The 21,189-nt window shown below is 37.8% G+C and overlaps 1 protein-coding gene across 1 annotated transcript in view; it reads right to left on the reverse strand.

Annotated features, from left to right (window-relative positions):
* Positions 1 to 16,889, reverse strand: part of egf (epidermal growth factor) — a 31,735-nt gene extending 14,846 nt beyond the window's left edge. Inside the window, exons 1-11 of the mRNA XM_053506068.1 lie at positions 16,685 to 16,889; positions 13,410 to 13,609; positions 11,243 to 11,424; positions 8,461 to 8,688; positions 7,138 to 7,352; positions 6,655 to 6,744; positions 3,986 to 4,108; positions 3,754 to 3,876; positions 3,554 to 3,679; positions 2,305 to 2,444; positions 1 to 24 (exon numbers count right to left, since the gene is read on the reverse strand). The exon at positions 1 to 24 is cut by the window's left edge and continues 122 nt beyond it. Of these exons, the coding sequence (XP_053362043.1) occupies positions 1 to 24; positions 2,305 to 2,444; positions 3,554 to 3,679; positions 3,754 to 3,876; positions 3,986 to 4,108; positions 6,655 to 6,744; positions 7,138 to 7,352; positions 8,461 to 8,688; positions 11,243 to 11,424; positions 13,410 to 13,609; positions 16,685 to 16,778 (1,545 nt within the window). The 5' untranslated portion in view covers positions 16,779 to 16,889. The remainder of the gene's footprint in view (positions 25 to 2,304; positions 2,445 to 3,553; positions 3,680 to 3,753; positions 3,877 to 3,985; positions 4,109 to 6,654; positions 6,745 to 7,137; positions 7,353 to 8,460; positions 8,689 to 11,242; positions 11,425 to 13,409; positions 13,610 to 16,684) is intronic.
* Positions 16,890 to 21,189: the final 4,300 nt, after the last annotated feature.

Raw genomic sequence — 21,189 nt, forward strand, 5'->3', positions numbered from 1 at the left:
ACGCTCGATATCGGCAAAATACACCTGATACACATTGCACACACACACACACACACACACACCATTATACACTTATGCAATAAACATTTTACAGCAGTTTGTTCTGAACAAGTAACCTGATGGGACAAGAGTGATTCCACGAGTGCTGTGTAACTCTGTGTATGAGTGGGCGTGTCCCAGGTGTTGTCCAGTGGTTAATGACACTAACTGTGTGTCTCAGCGTGGGTGAGAGTAGGTCTGTACGGTCCGCAGTACTGAGGAGAGAGCAGCTGTCTGACTAAACCCACATTCACACCCAGTCACAGAAGCACTTTCAGTAAGAACACACATCTGATAACGTTATGGCGTCTTAAACAACACGCCGTCTCTGCACTCATCACTTCTAAGTCCTTCTGAATCGCCTCTGAACCGTCCGCGTCGTTCTGTTCACGGCTAACGCTTAGCTACAAAGCTAACTAGCTTCTAACACAAGGCTGAATCTCAAATCCCTCTTTAACTCATGATCAAGGGCACTTCTTAGTGTGTAGAACAAGTGCACTAGCTTTCCATTTAACACTATTTGGATAAGACCGCGGAACCCGGAAGTTAACGGAGCTGATATTCTAAAGTGTAATAAGTGTAAATATAAAGTAAACCTGGTGAGTTTCTCAGGACTGTCCGCCACCTCCAGGGTTTGTTCTCTACACAGTACCATTAAGAATTTAAAATTACTTTTACCTCCTGGTAATTACACCAACTGTCGCTGGCTAACTGTCGGTCACCAACTCCACCTATCGCGGTTAGTTAGTTCTGCTAAGATATGGGCCAGGGGTAGCTCAGTGGTTAAGGCATTGGACTATGGTTCGGAAGGTTCCAGGTTCAAACCCCACAACCACCAAGTTGCCACTGTTGGGCCCTTGAGCGCGGCCCTTAACCCTCAACTGCTCAGATGTGTAATGAGATAAAAATGTAAGTCGCTCTGGATAAGAGTGTCTGCCAAATGACTAAATGTAAATGTAAATATGTGTGGGTGGAGCAAAACAGCTGGTTAAATAAAAAACTAATTATAATCTGTTGATAATAAATGATGTTTGGTGAACTGTTGTATAAAAGCGATATCACATGCAAGGTCGTGATGTTGTGCTGAATATCAGCACGTCCGTGATATTTTGATATTTAGTACAATAGCGTGACCTCGAGTGTAATACTACAAAGTACTTAAATATCTCTCATGATACACAGGTTTCCTAACAGTCTCAGTAATGTACAATAAGTAGTTTTCTAAAAATCTCATTAGCATGAGAAGTAAAACATTAGCATTAAATTTATTAATAAACATTTAAAGTTTAATAAAAACTGCTTCAACGTGAAGAAGTCGAAACCAATTCTATAGTTTCTTTTGTTCATTCTAGTTTATTATGTAGTGTATTCTGACTATGTTTATCATCTTAGTGCTAATTTCCATCTCAAACTCCATCCGCTGGCTGACTCAGGACAAAAATCACTACTTTTTTGTTGAATATTATGTGTTTCACTTCCGTTATTCAATATGAACACACCATTAAACAAATAGTTATGAATTCTGATAATATCTTGTTAGAGATTTTAAGTATGATATATATATTTAACAGAGTGTGTTTCATTAACGTTTACGAAAAAAGTCTAGTAACAGATATGATGCTGTAGTTGCAGGTTTTTGTCACTAGATGGAACCAGTGGAACACACGACTGTGCGATGACGCGAGGACCTTACTTTAGTGTGCGAATGTGTGTGTAGAAAAGAAATAAAGTTACTCTCAATGATAAGAGAACATCAAGTGTCCTCCAAAATAAGTGTTTTTTAGATTTTAATTGAAAATATAATATTTTGTTTTTACAATACAAATAATAAAAAAAAGATTTCCTTCTGGTTACTAAAGATAAATTTAAAATTAGGGTCGGCATAGCACAGCCAAAAAATAAAGTTTCTACTTTTACAGAGAAAAAAATAAAAAACAGAAAACTCTCCCTTTGGTATGAAGGTTGCAGTTAGGATTAGAGTTACAGTTACATGTAGTACTAATGAGCTATAATAATAATTAAATCAGTGACAGGTTCTCACAAGGATAGGGCATTGACAAATGTCCTCATAAAATACCAGGTCCTTATAAAATATGGAAGAAACTCAGGTCACTTTACAGGTGTTAAGGTTAGGTAGCGTTAAGCATTAATTAGCTAATGTTAATTAATTAAGTAATTGTTTGGGTAAGTTGCAGTATGTCCTCAGTATGAAAGGTCCTCAGAAAAGATGTGTGTGTGTGTGTGTCTGCACGTGTGTGTTTTTACTCTGTTCTGCACAGGGTCGTAATCCACAGCCATGATGTTAGAGAGTTTTGATTCATTAATCAGACTTCTGCTTTCTGGTCCATCCACACTCGCACTCCTCACATCCACCATGTTAGCAAAGAGCAACAGAGGGGGAAAACCTGGGAGGGAAGGAGGGAGGGACGGAGGGAGGGAAGAAATGAAAGAAAGCAAGAAAGAAATAATGAAAAGAGGAGCCTGCAGCTAAAATGTATTAATATGATCTTATTTAAATGCAGATTATCTTTTAAAAAATTTTTCCAAAGGTAATAATTTAGTCTATATTTACAAATCATAAGCTAACAGCAGAATAATATTATTTGTTCCTCATTAAAAAAAGAAAAATATATTTTTCTTCTACTATTTAGCAGTATTATACCATTTAATATACTGTTAAAAAGCAATTAAAAATTTGATAAATCTGCGAGTTAGGTACCCAATTTTTGTAAGGAAGTGTTGTAGAAAACAAATAGGTTATAAATTGCGATGCAATATAGAAAAAAATAGCAGGAATCAAAAATTAGGAAAACTAGCTACCAAACATCTACAAAAATATCAGGTTATAAGTTGCTAGGCAACAAGGGAAAGTAGCAGGTTGTAAGTTCCTTGGCAACAATAAAGACAAGTACTAAAACTATGAGCAATGTCCAAGGCAGCAAAGGTAAGTAACGGGTTGTACGGTCTATTGTTGGCAACTAGGAGCACTAGCTACTAAATTGCTAAACAACAGAAACAATTGCAGGATGTACGTCACTAAGCAACAATAAAAGCTAGGTTGCAATTTCATAGGCAATAAGAAAAAGTTGCAGGTTCTAAGTTGCTAGGCAATAAGGAACACTACCTTCAAAATTGCAAAACAACAAGAAACACTAGTAGGTTGGAAGTTGCTAGGCAATAAAATAAAAGCTACATTGCTAGGCAACTAACAAAAGTAGTACGTAGTTGGCTAGTTTTTAGCAATTTTTCAGCTAGTGTTCCTAGTTGCAAAATTGCTAAAGACTAGGCAACTATGTAAAGTAGCTACTAAATTGATAAACAACAAATTTACAAAAAGTTTGACTGCAAGCTAACTATTCACATTTTTTAACACCTTATCAGATTACAGGCTATTATATTTATCAAAGGCATTAACGGATATTTTCTTTCTCTTTTTCTGAAATACTGATTCTGTGTGTGTGCGCGCGTGTGTGTGTGTGTGTGTGTGTGTGAGAGAGAGGGAGAGCAGTCTTGCCTGGGGCTTTGCATTGTTGGCCATCTGGCTGTAGTTGGTATCCAGGCTGGCACTCACACTCCCACCTCCCGGGCGACAACGTCACACACACCTGACTACATCCACCTCGATCCACTGACAAACACCCTGAAAAGAACAGAGACAGTGATTTAGTTAAAACTCTCTTTTATACACACACACACACACACACACAAACACACCTGTGCAGGAACGTCGATCGAGTTTTAAGGAGGATCCAACTGGACACACACATACATCTCCCTCTAATGTGTGTGTGCAGGCGTGTTCACAAAGTGTTCCATTCTCCACGCATGGCTTCATCTCTACACACACACACACACACATGCACACACACACACACATTTACTAATCTCGTACAAAATTTTAAAAAGTTTAATGTATAATGCGTGTGTTTGATACTAATATTCTTACCTCTGCAGGTTCTGTGGTCAGGCAGAAGAACGTATCCTTTGGGGCAGGTGCAGAAATAAGTCCCCGGGACGTTCTCACACCCCAGAGAGCAGCCGTGATTCCACAAAGCACACTCGTTTATGTCTGATATGCATCCAGTATACACAGGGGTAAATAAATAAATGCAATTATATAAATAAATAAATGCGATAAAAATACAATTTAAATCATACAAATATAGCTATAGTAATGGTTTAAAAATGTGTTTTTAATATAATAATAATAGTAATAATAAAAATAATAAAGAGAAGTTAAAAAGTATAAAATTACTACAAATAAAAAGAAAGTGAAAAGAAAAAAAAACTATTATGTATACAATATAATAAAATAACTAGAATTAAGTATGTATTATTATAATTATTATTATTACTATTATTGTGCATGGACCCAAAGATGCATGCTTGTATCTTAATAATAATAATAATAATAATAATATGGTTAAAACCCCATGGAAAAAAGAGGAGGGAGAACAGTGACCCTGCTCTGAGGAAGCCTGGGGCCCTGCTAAACAGCAGTTTAGAGTATTGTTCCTTCTTGGAGACTTTGAACGGAGTAGGGGATTCCATAGTCTTGCTGGGGGACTTCCACACACACATGGGCAATGACGGAGATACTTGGAGGGGCGTGATTGGGAGAAACGGCCTCCCTGGTCTAAACCCGTGTGGTGTTTTGTTATTGGATTTCTGTGCTAGTCATGGATTGTCCACAACAAATACCATGTTCGAGCATAGGGATGCTCATAAGTGTACTTGGTACCAGAGCACCTTAGGCCGAAGGTCATTGGTCAATTTCGTGATCATATCATCTGACCTGAGGCCATATGTCTTGTACACTCCAGTAAAGAGAGAGGCAGAGCTGTCAACTGATCACCATCTGGTGGTGAGTTGGGTCAGGAGGCAGGGAAGGCCACAATTCAATTGGGTGAATTGGGAACATTTAGGGGAGACCCCTGTCCAAGAGGCCTTCAACCCCCACCTCCAGCAAAGCTTTTCCAGCATCTCTGTAGGAGCTGGGGACATTGAATCAGAGTGGTCAATGTTCAAAGCTTCTATTGCTGAAGCTGCAGCTGTGAGTTGTGGTCTTAAGGTTCTGATGCCTCAACGGGCGGCAACCCTCAAATAACATAGTGGACACCTGTGGTTAGGGAAGCTGTCCAACTGAAAAGAGGTCCTCCAGGCATATGTTATCCCGGAGGACTTCAGAGGCAGTTGCAAAGTACCGGTGGACTCGAAGGACAGCAGCCAGAGCAGTATGAGACGCAAAGCAACGGGTGTGTGAGGAGCTCGAAGAATCCATGGAGAAAGACTTTTATTTGGCACCAAGTTGCTTCTGGAAAACCATCCAGCACCACAGAAGGGGGGAAACGGGGAACCACCCAAGCTGTGTACAGCAAGGATGGGACACTGCTGACCTCGACTGAGGAGCTAATCAGGTGGTGGAAAGAGCACTTTGAGGAACTCTTGAACCTGATAACGCCGTTGATCTCTTTGGGCGAGGTCACTGAGGTGGTCAAACAACTCCATGGTGGCAAAGCCCCAGGAATTGACGAGATCCATCTGGCAATGCTGAAGGTTCTGGGTGTTAAGGGCTGTCTTGGGTGACACGGCCCTTCATCATTGCGCGGAAGTCTGGGACAGTGCCTAAGGAGTGGCAGACTGGGGTGGTGGTTCCCCCTTTCAAAAAGGGAATGTACAGTGTGCCAACTACAGGGGCATTACACTACTCAGCCTCCCTGGGAAAGTGTACTCTAAGGTGCTGGAAAGGAGAGTTCGGCCAATTGTTGAACCACAGATTGAAGAGAACCAATGTGGATTCCGCCCTGGTCGTGAAACAGCTGACCAGCTTTCTACATGATTTTTTAAACATTTTTTTTTCATGGACAGGATATCAAGGTGCAGCCGTGGAGGAGAGGGTATTTAGTTAAATGGGCTAAAGATTGCATCGCTGGTTTTGCAGATGATGTGGTCCTGATGTCATCATCTGTCTGTGAACTGCAGCGGTTGCTGGATAGGTTTGCAGCTGAGTGTAAATCTGTGGCCATGGTTCTCAGAAGGAAACCGATGAATTGTCTACTCCAGGTAGGGAGCAAATCGCTACCCCAAGTAAAGGAGATCAAGTATGTCGGGGTCTTGTTTACAAATGATGGAACATTCGAACGTGAGGTTGGCTGAAGAATCGGAGCAGTGGGGGGCGGTATTGCAGTTGCTTTATCGTACTGTTGTGACAAAAGGCAAAGCTCTCGTTCCAACCCTCACCTATGGTCATGAGTGTTGGGTCATGATCGAAAAGACAAGACCTCTTAGAGATAGGATGAGAAGCTCAATCATCCGTGAGAAACTCATAATAGAGCCGCTACTTCTTTGCGTGAAAAAGAGTTTTAAAATTTTAATTTGGAAATTCATCCGAGAGCAGTCCATCTTCTCAGATCCTGTTGTTTAAGACAGAAAGATAATCTTCCCCTCTAAATCCCAGGACAAATTCATCATGAGTGCGAGAGATGACTCTGTACATTCATCATATACAGAAGGTCTCATAAATAAAGTAATATTTTGATAAAGCATAAAAACACAAAATTATTTTTGTGTGGAGAATTTTTAGATGATTTGGAGTTTATGATTTCTTTACTTCACCTTCACAGTAGTTGCCGTATCTGCTAAGCGTGAAGCCGCGTTTGCACTTACAGTGACCCCTCGAGCTGGAACACACATTCACACACTCATCTGTATACACACACACACACACACACACACACAGAGCACATGACTTTTTAATACAAATCAGACATTTAGTTTCTTTTTATTATGCACACATCTCACACCAGGAAGTGCAGTGTGTAAAGCGAATGTGTGTGTGTAGTTGTGTAACAATTTAGAGCATAGCACTGTTTAATTTAACTGAAGTATGAATAAAAATTTAATTAGTATAAATATTAGATTCTGATTGACTTGGAAGAGTTTATTACATTTAAATGTAACAGTTAAAAGTAAGCTCTTTTTACCCAAACACTTTCAGGTTGGCTGGTGAGGAATGTAAAACTAATCTAAGCATTGATGAAGTAATAATAATTTTTAATAATAATAGTAAAAATAAAAGTGAGATGTTTTGTCACTAACCTGGACTGAACGCAGCCTGGATTTCCACAGCAGGCTGATTGGAGGGATGGATCACTTTAACAGCGACTGGAACGCTCGGGAACATTTCGGAGCTCACGTTTTCAGGCGGTTGCCCCGTGTGCCTGTTAATTCTCATCACACTCTGTGTCGCAGAGTCCGTCACGTAGACGTAATCCGAGAAAAGTGACATCTTTGGAGTGACATCTATCTTGGTTCTGCTGGAATTTAAGGGGAGAGTTACAGTAAGGCCAGGTTCCACAGTGACATCATTACCAACCGCGTAGCTGTGAAGCACTATGGCAGAGCTACAGTAGGGCACAACTAAAAATGGTTCTATGTAAAGAAAGAGAAAACACACACCATAAATAATGACAATTACCTATGAATAGATTCTAGTCTACTACCAGGGTTTATGGATCCTTATGGAGAAACCTAGCATTTACAAGAACATTAGACTTAAAAAAGTCTGAGGTTGCATTCAGTTGGAATTTGCAGGTTTATGTAAACTGTGAGAATGGTTGTGCTTGGCAACTGGGCAATTATTATTATTTTTTTCACTAATTATAAATTAGTAAATGACTTAGCCAAATGCTTAAGCTAGCAAAAAATTTGCTGAGTTCTTTAAAAGAGATCAGAAAAAGGCATACTGAAAGTGAAATGAAGATCAACATTTCTCCCAGAAAAGAAAAGTGTTTGAATAAATTTAAACTGTACAGTTGCTTATCTTAAACATTAGCATTGGGTCACTTTTAAAATTAGACGGTGCTAACAGGAAGTTTCATTATGATCCGGTCATGTAACATGTATTTGTGGACACAATCAGGATATCATTATTGATGCACCGCTGCTTTTGTTACATTTATTAATTCAACAAAAAATGCTACATAGTTAGTTTTAAATGAATACAATCTTGATCAAATAAAGCCATTGTAAAGTTTAATAATTTTAGTCAAACTAGTGAGATTGACACTTTCAGGGACAAACAGTTCATTAAGTTTATAAAGTAAATTTTTGGGGGGGAATTTTATTTATAGTTATGTATTTTTTATTAGTGTGTATTAAGATATTGATCAAGTATTTAATACATTCAATTTAAAATACATTTTACAATTTAGGTAAAAATGACTGGTTTTATCCATCTATCTATCTATCTATCTATCTATCTATCTATCTATCTGTCTACATACTGTATACATTTTAGAATTGTGGAATGTGGTTATCTTCTTCTGATAACCACATAAACAGTTCTTGTTATTGGACTCAGACATTCTGACCTGAATATGTGATCAGATTAAATGATTAGTTACAGAATCTGAGTCTTACCTTAATCTCTGGCTGATGACATTTACAGTGCTGCCGTTATAATCACAGGAGCCGAGAGCGCTGAGTTCATTCTCACTGTACTGAATCCAGAACAGCTTCCTCTCCACCACATCAACGGCCAAACACAGCACTCTGCCTGGGATCTTCAGCACCGTGGTGATCAGCGCTCCCGTCAGACCCGAGCGCTGGATACTGGACATCTTACCGGCCGATACCCAGAACACATATCTACAATCATCAATAAAAGTTCTGTTCTTACTGGCTAAGAGAAATACAGATAATACCATATTTCAGGTTTGTTTGTATCCTGCACATATGGCTAGAAACAAACAAACAATTAATTACATGTCATGTATCCATTACCTATAAAACTTTATCATATTAAAAGGAAGTCTAAATTCATCCCGAACAGTAATACATACTTTAGAATTTAGATAAAATTTTTATGTAAAAATTTATTCCTTTATTCATTACTTAATTCATCATTATATTTGTTCATCTATTAAAATTATGACACACATTTTGAATTAACTTCTTAGAAATTTTAATCAACATGTATATTGTAATTTCCTTTATCCGTATTAAATTTTATAATTGAACATATTTATTGCTATACACGTATACCTAAATTATCAACCTAGCACAAAACTCTGTTTAATAAATCTAATGCTAATTTTTTAAGTGAGCTTAGTGTTGTTAATGTAGCTTATGTTGCCATTCTGAATGAAACAATAATATTTGGGCTGCCAAATCATACAGTTAATATTAGCATATATTGTAGTTAAGTTACAAGCACAGAAAGACATAAAAATACATCTTTCATTACACTTAACTTAGTTTTTCAGTTCAATATTCTCATTTATTAAGACTAGGTACAGTTTATGACTGTAAATTTAAAATATCATATATGACGCAAAAAGAAAAAATAAAGATTATTTTTAAACATGGCAGCCATGAACAAAATACACTTGACCAAACACCAGGTTGTAATGAACTAATACACACACTTCTGAGGAGGATTAAACAACATAAGAGCCAAAGAATCCCAGTTAAACACATTATGGAATGTGCGGTAGCTTCGAGTGTAAAGTGACTGCTAACCCAAAGTGTTTGATCGCGCGGTGGACATCTGCGAGCAGAAAAAAGCTCAGTCTGTACGAGACAGGCAGATTTTACACCTACATGATAACTGTGTCTGGAAAAATGTTACTGTCTGAAGCTCCAGCAGTCGCTATCATGCTAGAATGCTAACAATGTTTTTAGCCGTTTGCTCATCTTTTAGGTTTAGTCCGCCACTTTTTGTTATGAGGTGTTAGTGGTAAACTTTCTATATTTTGTTTGTCTAGCCAGATACACTAACTCAAAACAAATACAACCAACTGCTTGTAAAACAGTGTTTATTTTTTTGTCATGTTTGTCAAGTTAAAGATGTGTAGCGGTTCCGTGGATGAGAAACTACAGGACGCTACTGGATCTTTTTCAGCCATGCTTATTTGTGGGATGTGGATTTGTGCTAGCAATTTATCCCTTACAGTTTGACTAGTTGTACAGTACATGCTAATTCTGTTTTTAGCTGTTTTTTACCAGCTAATTTTTTGTTTTTGTTTTTAAATATATTTATATTTATTTTAAATCCACAATTTGTGCTGATTTTTTTTTTCTTTGATTAGGTGGAAATGCAAACTTGCATCCCATTAAAAGTTTTTCACAATTATATATATTAATAAATAAACAAACAGACAAACAAACAAACAAATTAATAAATAAATACAATTTTAACATTATAGTTAGTCACTATTGTATCTAATTGTTATTTGTATTAATGGTTAAAATAATTTGAATTAAAATGTCAAGCTTTTGAACGGTTTGACCCACTGTGTAAAAACTATATTTGCCAGTAGATATTCTTATTTTTCTTTAAATTATTTTTATTTTCAATACTGAAGCTGAGCACGCAGGCTAAAATATACTGTAACTTGTAATATACAGTGGAATGTTGGGTTTAAACAACATCCTGATACAATCACAGAACAACAAATGCATTTTATTTCTGATCTTCGCCATTTGTCATTTTTCTGCATTATCACCAGTTATACCACTTCCTGTGAGGTTAGAGGAACAATGCTGTGATGAACTTCTTTAGTTGTTTTGAAACCATGAACAAGACCTCAGAATCTTTTGCAGGGTTTTTTGTCCTCTGCCATCTGGATTTATTTAAGATTTTAAAGAAACCTTGTGGTATTTGCACTGACCTTTTGGCTCTCACTGTTTGACAACCTGGTTTATGCAAACACATGAGTGTGTGAGTGTGTGGTTTTCACTTTTGCACTCAACCTTTGGGATTAAACCACTATGTGGTTTGCTGTTGTACAAATACTAGAATAATCAGTGACGGCATGTCGTGCTAGAGAAGACTTCACCACCTGTTACCGAGCGTCCCATTCCTCTTTCACCACAGCACTTAATCAATGATTATTTCTTTATTAAAGAATTGCACATAATACATTTCAGCCAGTTGTAGTCATACTTAATTTTAAGAAGCTTTTGTTAAACCAATTAGTTTCTAAACCAGTTAGTCCCTCATTATCTTTCCTTTTTTCTTTCAAAATCATAGCTTGTCATATTATCATTAAGCCAAAAGGAAATGTAAACTCCTGTGTTAAAGATACAGATTGATGTCTGACTCTTAGATTAATGACATGAATTAACGAGATTTTTAACAGTGTTGTGTTTTAAAACTACTAAGAGAGTGAAAGCTGGATTTGGATTTGAATGTTTTTACCCTGCGTTTGGATCGATGACCAGGCTGCTCGGCTCAGTCAGGCCTCTCAGGACGGTTTCTAAGTTGTCTCCATCTGTACCCGCTCTCCAGATCGTCCCTGTGCTCCTGCTGCTCAGATACACCGAGTTCTCTCTCCAGTCCACAGCCAGGCCGGAAATTCCATTCCCCAGTGACAGAAGTTTCTAAAAAGAAGTGACACAATCCTCTCAGGAGCTGAATAAATATTGCACAATACAATTTTTAAAGCTGCATGTTACTGTACATAATGTCACTTGTGGATTCATATAGGGTGACATCAGGTAAATTGGGCCACTTTTTGGTAAATCACTTGGTAAAGCTCCAAAAAAGCACCTAGTCAGACTGATTTGTGTTTTTATTTTTAATATGGTTTGTTTTCAACATGGATATGCTGAATTAATTGAATAAATTATTATTGGTTTGGCGCTATAACATTTAAAACATCAGTTGTTGCACATTTTTTAGCTGAGCAGTGTTCAGGTAAAGTGGGCCACCCCTTCAGGTAAAATGAGCCACTCATCAGCTAAAATGAGCCATTTAAAATGCAAAGGATACCAGTCATTAAAATCAAGCAGAGGACTGCCTGGGCATTTTCAATAGTGGCAGCCTTTGCCCAAGCCCTGCTGAACACTGCAAAGAACTCCATCCTTAACAGCTTCTGCCCAGCCATCATCCTTGTCCACTTCCTTCCTTCCTGGTCCCAGTGGTGTTTTAAACTTTTAATGAGGGCCTTGTTTGCCGGCTGCAATGCATGTGTGTGTGGGCAGGGTAACACATGGGCAGGGTGCACATTGTTGTTCTTCACTAGGTTAATAAACTCCAGGTTATAGACGTGGCTACTGTGGCTGTCAAGGAGGAGAAGATGTAGATTGCGGCACACCCAATGCTCGTGATAAGAAGTGCACACTCACTTTAATTCCTTTCTTTACCACCATTATTACTGTTGGGGGTCATGGTGAGTGTGTCTGTGTGTGCACGCGTGCATGTGTACGTGCAACCTGTGCGGGTGTGTTTTGGTCGGTATGTGAGTGTGTGGGTGTGGGTGTGCACACACACACACACACACACACACACACACACACAAACACAAACACTCAAACACATATGTATGTGTGTTTGTGAGTGACACAGATGATGGCCCATTTTAGCTGAAACATGTGGCCCATTTTACCTCAGTGGGTTAAGGTAAATTGGGCCACCAAGAAAAACATCAAATTTTCAAAACATATGTTTATATACCAAACTAACAGCATTATTTCTGATTTATGCCATCAAGAGATATATTATGCATAATATTTTTATGTCCATGTTTGTTTTTTTATAGAGTTATCATCCTTATGATGGTTTGGTTAGATTTGGTATGCCAGGCTACTTACCATGCAGCTTTTTGGTGCAGTCTTGATTTGAATTATTGCCCCGCTGATCATAGTAACCATAAACCAATCAAATCACCTGTTACTTGTCAAGCACAGTTATGACAACAGTTTGAAATGCTTTGCAGTAATTGGCTCTAACTTCCAGAGGCGCTGGGCCTCCCAAACCTTAACTGGCCCATTTTACCTGATATCACCCTACTGTATTTCCAAAGAATATAACAAATCTTGTTCATCTGATATATTTTTACCGTAAACTACACAATTTTAGGTCCTAATAAGGTTAAAACACAGTTTCCTCTATTCGATCATCAATGGTTGTGATGCAAATGGAGCCACAAATTCCGAAAGGGTTAAATTAATGACCCCAACACAACATTGCAAGTATAACCTTAAAAACTAAATATCAATGATCAATCAATCAACTCATTGAATTAATTTATGTTCACACAACCTTCAAATTACATATGTCACATTCCTGAGAGTTTATTTTGGATGTTAAGTGGCACATGATATACAGTATATGTTCATACTGCCAATGCAAGATTTTTTTTCTCTTATCATTTCACGATTTAATGGTTTGGTAACTGGAAGTTATTTATTTATTTATTTATTTTTAAATCAGAAAACATATTTGATGGTGTTTATTGTGTTAGAAAACCATTTTTTCTTGCATTGTCCCTTTTCTTGCATTCACTTCTTAACTTAAAAGAAATATCAGTCACACAAATTCTTAAGAAATGTTCATAGTTCTGTATTATATAATTTGATTTCACCTGAGTGTGTGTCCCATCCAAGTTGACCCGACTCAGGATACCTGTGTGTGTGTCGACCCAATAAACTTTTCCTTCTCGGTAGTTGAAGTCCATTAGGACTGCGTGTCCTACATCAGATGTGAGCCTTTTTTGATCGCCGCCCTCCAGGTTGGTTCTGAGAATGACATTTCTGAGGCCAACGAGCAGATACGGCTCGGGGTCTTTTCACAAAACCATAACAGTGTTACTTCATTAAAAATGCTGAAAGTTGCTCATATTAAAATTAACATTATGTATATGGCTTTAAATACAATTAAGATATGCAATACATTTATAAATAAGTTTACAAATCTAACTTTATAAATTATTTCTATTTATTGTGGTAATCAGGTTAAAACCATATAACATAAAATAATAGTCAATTTTATTTCCACAGTTTCTCTGCAAAGCTGTGGCTCAAAAACTACTACAACTTCCATTTCAAAGTACACAAAGATAAGAAGCTACTAAGTTAAGATAAGAGGAGACAGTGTGAGCATATTGGTAGAAGCATTTAGGTTGGAACTGCCAGGCAGGAGGTCTAAATGAAAACCAAAGAGAAGACTTTTGGATGCAGTGAGAGAGGACATGAAGCTAGCTGGATGCAGAGGATAGGGTTAGATGGAGGCAGATGATTCACTGTGTTTTGTCTGATCAAGACAATAAAAGATAGAAACAGTGCAAAATATCTACAAAAGTGCTAAAAAAGAAAATGAATAAGATACAAAAATCGAGCAGTCACAAGCTTGTCTTTTCATCCTGAGATCTACAACCCTCTACGTTTCTTATTGTAAGGTCTAAAAGCCTCTACTCTTTTTTTGAGGCAGGCAAATTTTTTTTTCAACATGATGAATAAAAGCTTCTAATCTGCTTTCATTTTTGCTCGTCTAAACGTTTATTAGCATCTGTTTCTTTTTATCCTGAGGCCTACAGTCTTACACTTCACCAATAATCCACTAAAATTAAGGCAATGCTTTGTGTTTAGTGACAAAAGGAACATCAGCAAACAAAGGCTCTGTGGTGAATAACTGAATCACTCATTGTTTAGGTGATAGAGATTTTGTATCACGGTATTTTTACTAGTTTCTGCTAGTTTTTTAGTTATAATAATATTATATTATATTATATACGTCTTAGCTGGATTTGACACTGTGAACCTAAAGTTTTTATTATCTATTCTTACAAGCCGCCTTGGAATCTATGGGACATCGCTGCAACGATTTGCTTCCTACCTAGAAGATAGGTTGTATAAAGTGACATGGAGGGGATTCACATCTGCCCCACGCAGACTCTCTATGTCATGTCCCACAGGGCTCAGAACTTGGTCCTCTTCTGTTCTCCCTCTATACCTGGTCTATAAAAGACACTCAGGTTTCCACCCAGATCTCAGCATGTCAGCTGAACTTTAATCTGATAAAACCGAACTGCTGTTCATCCCTGGCGATTCATCCTCAGGTCAAGACCTCGTGATATTCCTGGACAACAATAAGATCACTCCTTTAGCCACTGTCTGCAATCTTGGGGTAACTGTGGACAACCATCTGTCATTTTCCCCACACACGACTCAAGACGTATCTGTTTCTTCAATACTTGGACTAAGACCCTTTGTTTGTAACCTAGTAACCTAGTGTAAGTATGTATCCATATATTATATTATAATATAAATAATATTATAATATTTCTCACTGCTACAAACCACATATTGTATCACTCACTCACTCACTCACTCATCATCTATACCACTTTATCCTGTATACAGGGGCGCGAGGGGCCTGGAGCCTATCCCAGGAGACTTTGGGCATGTGGCACGGTACCCCCTAGATGGGATGCCAATTCATCACAGGGCACAAAAATGTACACAGTACTAATATACACACTCACTCTTACACTATGGGCAGTTTGAGAATGCCAATTAGCCTAATCTGCATGTCTTTGGACTTTGGGAGGAAACCAGAGTAGCTGAAGGAACCTGACCCTGAGGCAGGAATTGAATCCTGGACCCTGGAGGAGCGAGGCTGCAGTGATAACCACTAAGCCACCATGTCGCCCGTATTGTTAGCCTTTTGCTAAATATATTTACTAATTATGGCTAAGATAAATGTTGATGTTTCTAACAGATCTATTGTGGTATCGTGAGGTGTATTAATAAATAATCTTAGACACCCAGAACTTCGTTTCAGGCATAACTTTAACTTCCAGAGCGAAACGCACATGGTCATCACAGTATTCACTTTTCTTTTTCTACGTCACACACACTGGTAAACTCTTACAAAATAAGAAATAACCAACTCCCTCTAGGGATCAACAAAGGTACTACAATATCCATCCACTATACTACATCTGTGTTGGCTTCATTGTCACTGCATCTATAAAAAAAACCCCGCAATATTAGCTAAAGATTGCATCATATTGCATGCCAAGCTAAATGGCTAAATTATTAGCTCTATTATTAGCTGATGCTTTAGTCATACAAAATGTTTTTCTAATATTCTACCAACAGAGCTGAGAAAAAATGTGATCTTCTCTATAATTTCATGTATGTTTTATTGTCACTGTGCCTACACATATGTGTTTAAAAGACTTGCTAGCTAATAATCTGCATTTCCCAGTTGCCTAGCAATGCTCGTCTCATACCTTGTGGTTCTTAAAAGCGAGTGTGTGGCATGTTTAACTTCTTATGTGTTAAGCATTAAGTAACTTTTTATGTTATTTGACATAAATTTGGTTTTATTCAACATATTACTTTATTTATGTATTTATATTTGCCATGTCTTAAACCAAAACCACATAACCAGAAACTAGAAGTAGAACTTTAATATACAGCTATATTTCATATGTAGATTAAATATTTCTAGATTATTTGAGCAATACTGTACTAATAATGTGTTCCTAAAGAAATCAGGTATGTTTTAAACTGTTTTGGTCAATTCTTGAATAATATCACATTTAAAACAGAAATATTTAAATAAATAATTGTCATTTTCTTACTACAATTACCAGATCCTGATGACCTTGTATATGTTTTATTAAAATGACTTTAATGTTTTAATTGTATAGAGCAACAAAGCAGTTAAAGATCATTCCAGATTGCTAGATTGAGATCCCAGAGGTGATGGTGCGAGGGAAAACTCGACATGGAGTAAAAAACCTTATCTTTAGACCAGTAGGACGTCTATTAACCAATATTTGACCGTAAACTTCTTCATGTTTATGAATGATTGATTTAACCTGAAGTCCGAGGTGTATGTTTTACTCACCTGTACAGCTCCAGCATGATGTGGACGTAACAGCTCGGCTGTTCACCACCCAGGATATCAGGCGCAAAATAGCTGCTAATCTCCAATAAAACATAATCCTGAATCATTCGTCCTCCCCTAGGAAAAAACGCCAGGTTCAACCTCCAGACCTCCAATGTCCTGTTCCCAAGGGTCAGGAGAGTGTAAATGTCAGAGGGGACACAGGACAAGTCTATAGTGACCTAACCGAGAAAAGAAAGAAAATGTCACAGGAGTCAGGACAAGACATATATACACACTTAACACCATGCTCTCACTCACTGCCTTTATACCTTTCCTCTAAAACAGTCCAAGGAAACACACACACATACACACACACAAACAGATCATTGTCTTCCCAACTATGGTAAGGCAACGAAGTATCAAATTCCTGATGAACACTTCCACTCTGCTCTGTATTTCATATCTGAAAGTACAAGGAGCCAGGGGGCAGCTCAGTGGTTAAGGCATTGGACTACAGTTCGGAAGATTCCAGGTTCAAACCCGACAACTAACCAAAATGCCACTGTTGAGTCCTTGAGTGCAGCCCCCTAAACCTGAACTGCTCAGATGTGTAATGAGCTAAAAAAACAAATGTAAGTCGCTCTGGATAAGAGCATCTGCTAACTCTGGATAAGAGCCGTGTGTGTGTGTGTGTGTGTGTGTGTGTGTGTGTCATTCCAGCCATCATGGCAATTAGAGGAATGCAAGCTTCCTGGACCCATGCCTATATAGGCCCCAACACAAAGCATTAGGGTGTGCAACATGTCCGGTGAAAGAGAGAAGAAAAACTGAAAAGAGAAATGAAAACTGAAAATGAAAAGAAAGAACTAAAGGTCAATAAGAAGAATAACCCTGTCTGGAGGGGACAGGAGATTCAGTTATATATTTTAGGTTATTATATTTCAAATAAAGCAAAAAAAAAAAAAACTTATACAGTAATAGAAAAAACACTACGCTGTAAACACATAAAAATCATGACAATTGTGCATACGTGGGCTCCCGCCGTCTGTTGGGGTCTGGCCACAGGACCTCATCGACATCGCAAGCAATGTCTTCTCCCGCTAGGCACCGGGGAAAATATCCTCTTGCATGTCGAAACCATCCATGGATTGCTGTCACCTGAATGTCGCGGCAGGCCTGTTCCATTGGCTGCAGAAGAGGCATGCGGGCATGTGGTTGGCGGTCATATACACGCCATCTTCAGCCGAAAAAAATTCCTCTATAGGGTTTAAAAATGGTGAGTAATGGGGCCAGTATACCACTTCAAATTGATTGTGGTTGGAGAACCAGGCCTGGACCAGAGCAGCCCGATGGAAACTGGCAGTATCCCATACAGTATCACCACAAACCTGGGCTGATCTGGTCTGTTCTGTACAACTATATTATGGAGAGCATCTAGAAATGTGAGTATATGTTGGCTATTGTATGGACCTAGCTTTGCATGATGATGCAGAAACCCTCGAAGGCTTATGGCGGCACACAATGTGATATTTCCCCCGCGCTGCCCTGGGACGTGCACAATTGCCCTTTGGCCAATTACATTACGACCCCGTCATCTTGTTTTGCACAGGTCGAATCCAGCTTTATCAATGAAAATGAATTCATGAGTCTGTGCAGCTCCATCCATGGCCAAGATTCTCTGTAAAAAAAAAAAAAAAAAGAGAGAACATATTACTGTACTACAGTGTTACACATACAGAACCCTCACCCCATCACACAGGTACCTGTGTAGCTCTCAGAATGGATCCATGTGGTACTGATATGGTACATATTTGGATTTCACCAATACTGTATTGTAAATGTAAAGGACAGTTACACTTACCCGTACATATTCAGCTCGAAGTCCTTTGACCCTGTCACTGTTCCTCTCAAATGGGACTCTGTAGAGCTGCTTCATGGTGGTGCTGTGTTTTCCCAGAATGTCTGATGGTGATGATGCTCACATGGTTTATGTTGTTGAACACTTGCCTGTCTGCAAGTATTTTCTTTCGTAGCTGGTGGAGACGGATGGCATTGTCTGCCCGCACTAGGTCCACAAGGGCAAGTTCCTGCTGTTGTGTGAACAGGCGTTGGCGTCCTCTCCCAGAAGGTCTTCGAGTCATTCAAGAGAAATACAACCACATATTGTCATCGGTTTGCTTATTTTTCTTACAGTCCTTTACTGTATATACTGTATCATCCACTGTACAACACTGTACTTCAATATAATTAATCATGGTATGTTTCACAAAAACTACCACTTTGGCTGCAAAAGGAGCATTAGCACCCTGCAATACCCTGTACACTTGACATAGTAATGTGATATACTGTAGAACAGTGCTATAAAAACCATCTGAGTAGAGTAGAAGGTAGAGAGGTGAAGACATACCTGTTTTCTACTCGGAATGTTCTTATTACAGATGCCACTGTGAAGCCCAGCTTCCCTCATAGTCAGGCCATGGTTGATGACATGGTCCACCAAAGTTGCTGTTATATCATCAGAAATATGGGTCCGTGCATGGCCTCTTCGACCTCCTCCTCCTCCTCCTCCTCCTCTTCCTCTCCCTCCATCCATGCAATTACCCGATGTGTTTTGTATTCTGGATACATGTGTTTTCCAAATGGCACCCTGAGATTTAATTTTTGAACGAAGTGTCTTATGTATGAAATAGAGTGTAGTATGCAGGACCATGTGTGTTGCATAAAGGAGTAAGTGTGTTGCATAATTGCAACTAGAATGCAAAGCAGCACTTTTGTTTAAGGTATGGGTACATGTGTTTGAGGTATGGGTACATGTGTTTGAGGTATGGGTACATGTGTTTGAGGTATGGGTACATGTGTTTGAGGTATGGGTACATGTGTTTGAGGTATGGGTACATGTGTTTGAGGTATGGGTACATGTGTTTGAGGTATGGGTACATGTGTTTAAGGTATGGGTACATGTGTTTGAGGTATGGTAACAAAAGCTTCAAGTTGTGTTAATTTAGTCTAAGCATGGGTTTATAGTGTTCAAGCAACGGGCAAAAACTGTATTGTTATACATAAGAACTTGCTGCTGAGGGAAAAATAAAATGCCTTGTGTGGACACACACACACACACACACACACACACACGCGTGCACATATCTGCATCCCCATATTCTCACTGACACCAGACAGGAAAATACATGACTTGCACTGCTGACAGAATTAACCAAGAACTAAACAGAAGTTTGCATTCTGCATGATTTCTTCCTCTTTATTTGAATATTTTAGATTTAAATTAAAATAAAAGTCAAAACATTTAGAAAATATATGTGTTTGAAACATAAAATATACTATAAACATTTTATTATAATTAATAAACATTTATTAATTAAAAAAATAAATATTGATATAACAATGATATTTCTTTTTTTTTCACTTTGTTCTTTACCATTTGTAACTGTTACAAGACTTGTAACTTCTTAGCATTATTACGTTACATTTACTACATGTATTTTTATAAACAATACATTTACATTTCATATTTTTAAATACTTCAGCAAACAATAGTACTGTATTATTTATTTATTTATTTATTTATTTAAATTGGGCCTGTAGTTGTCTGGGATAAAAACAAATGAGCTAAACCATGTGACAGACAGAAGTTATGATGTCATAAAATATGAGAGCCTATTATGTTAAAGTGTGCAAATGTAGCCAAGCCAAATATAGGAGTGTGATCTGTTTCAGTAAAAATCTGAAAAAAATGATTGTTGCAAATAATTTGGAGTAATTTAAAGGCCACACAAATAAATCCAGGTTAGCAACACTCACACACTTATATAAATATATTAAATTAAGTAGGACAGATCTGGAAGAGCACACACTTGGAAATTAACTCATTAGCTGGTATAATGGCCAGTGTAAAGCACCAAAATTCTGAACATCAACTACATCTGAAAGTATTTTAATGTACAACCTTTAGGGAAACCTGTACAACCTTTTTAGGTACCTTGGCTAAATCTTTAATAGATAGATATGATGGCTACCTTTCCCTCTAGAACTAACAACCATTATTTACCCAAGAAACCTTTTAAAGAACCCTTTTTTATTTCTATTAAATAAATAGAACCTGTCAGACATTTAAAGTAGCTCATACATTCTTTAATGGTACTTGTATACTTCGTATAATCTAATATTTCTTCCTAAAAGTTTTTTATTCTGAATTAGTTCTAATAGATTTTGGGCTCCCTAAATAGAAATGTTCTTTGTAGTAGAACACCCCTAAGAAAGTATTAGTATATATTTGATATATATATTTATTTGAAAAAAAATATATATAGAAAGAGCTGTTTTATAGGTGCTGTAGATGGCTACACTCTCCTAGCTTCCTAAAGTTGTTTTATTTTGAATCTCGTTTCCTAGAGAAACACTCCGGTGTAGAACCCTTTCAGGGATGCTAAGAACCATTAAGGAACACCACTAATTGTGTACTTTCTTTTCAATACTTTCATCCGGTCAGGTTTTTTTTTTAAAAAAAA

The sequence above is a fragment of the Clarias gariepinus genome, chromosome 10, assembly GCF_024256425.1.
Source record: "Clarias gariepinus isolate MV-2021 ecotype Netherlands chromosome 10, CGAR_prim_01v2, whole genome shotgun sequence".
In the NCBI taxonomy this organism is placed as follows: Eukaryota; Metazoa; Chordata; class Actinopteri; order Siluriformes; family Clariidae; genus Clarias; species Clarias gariepinus.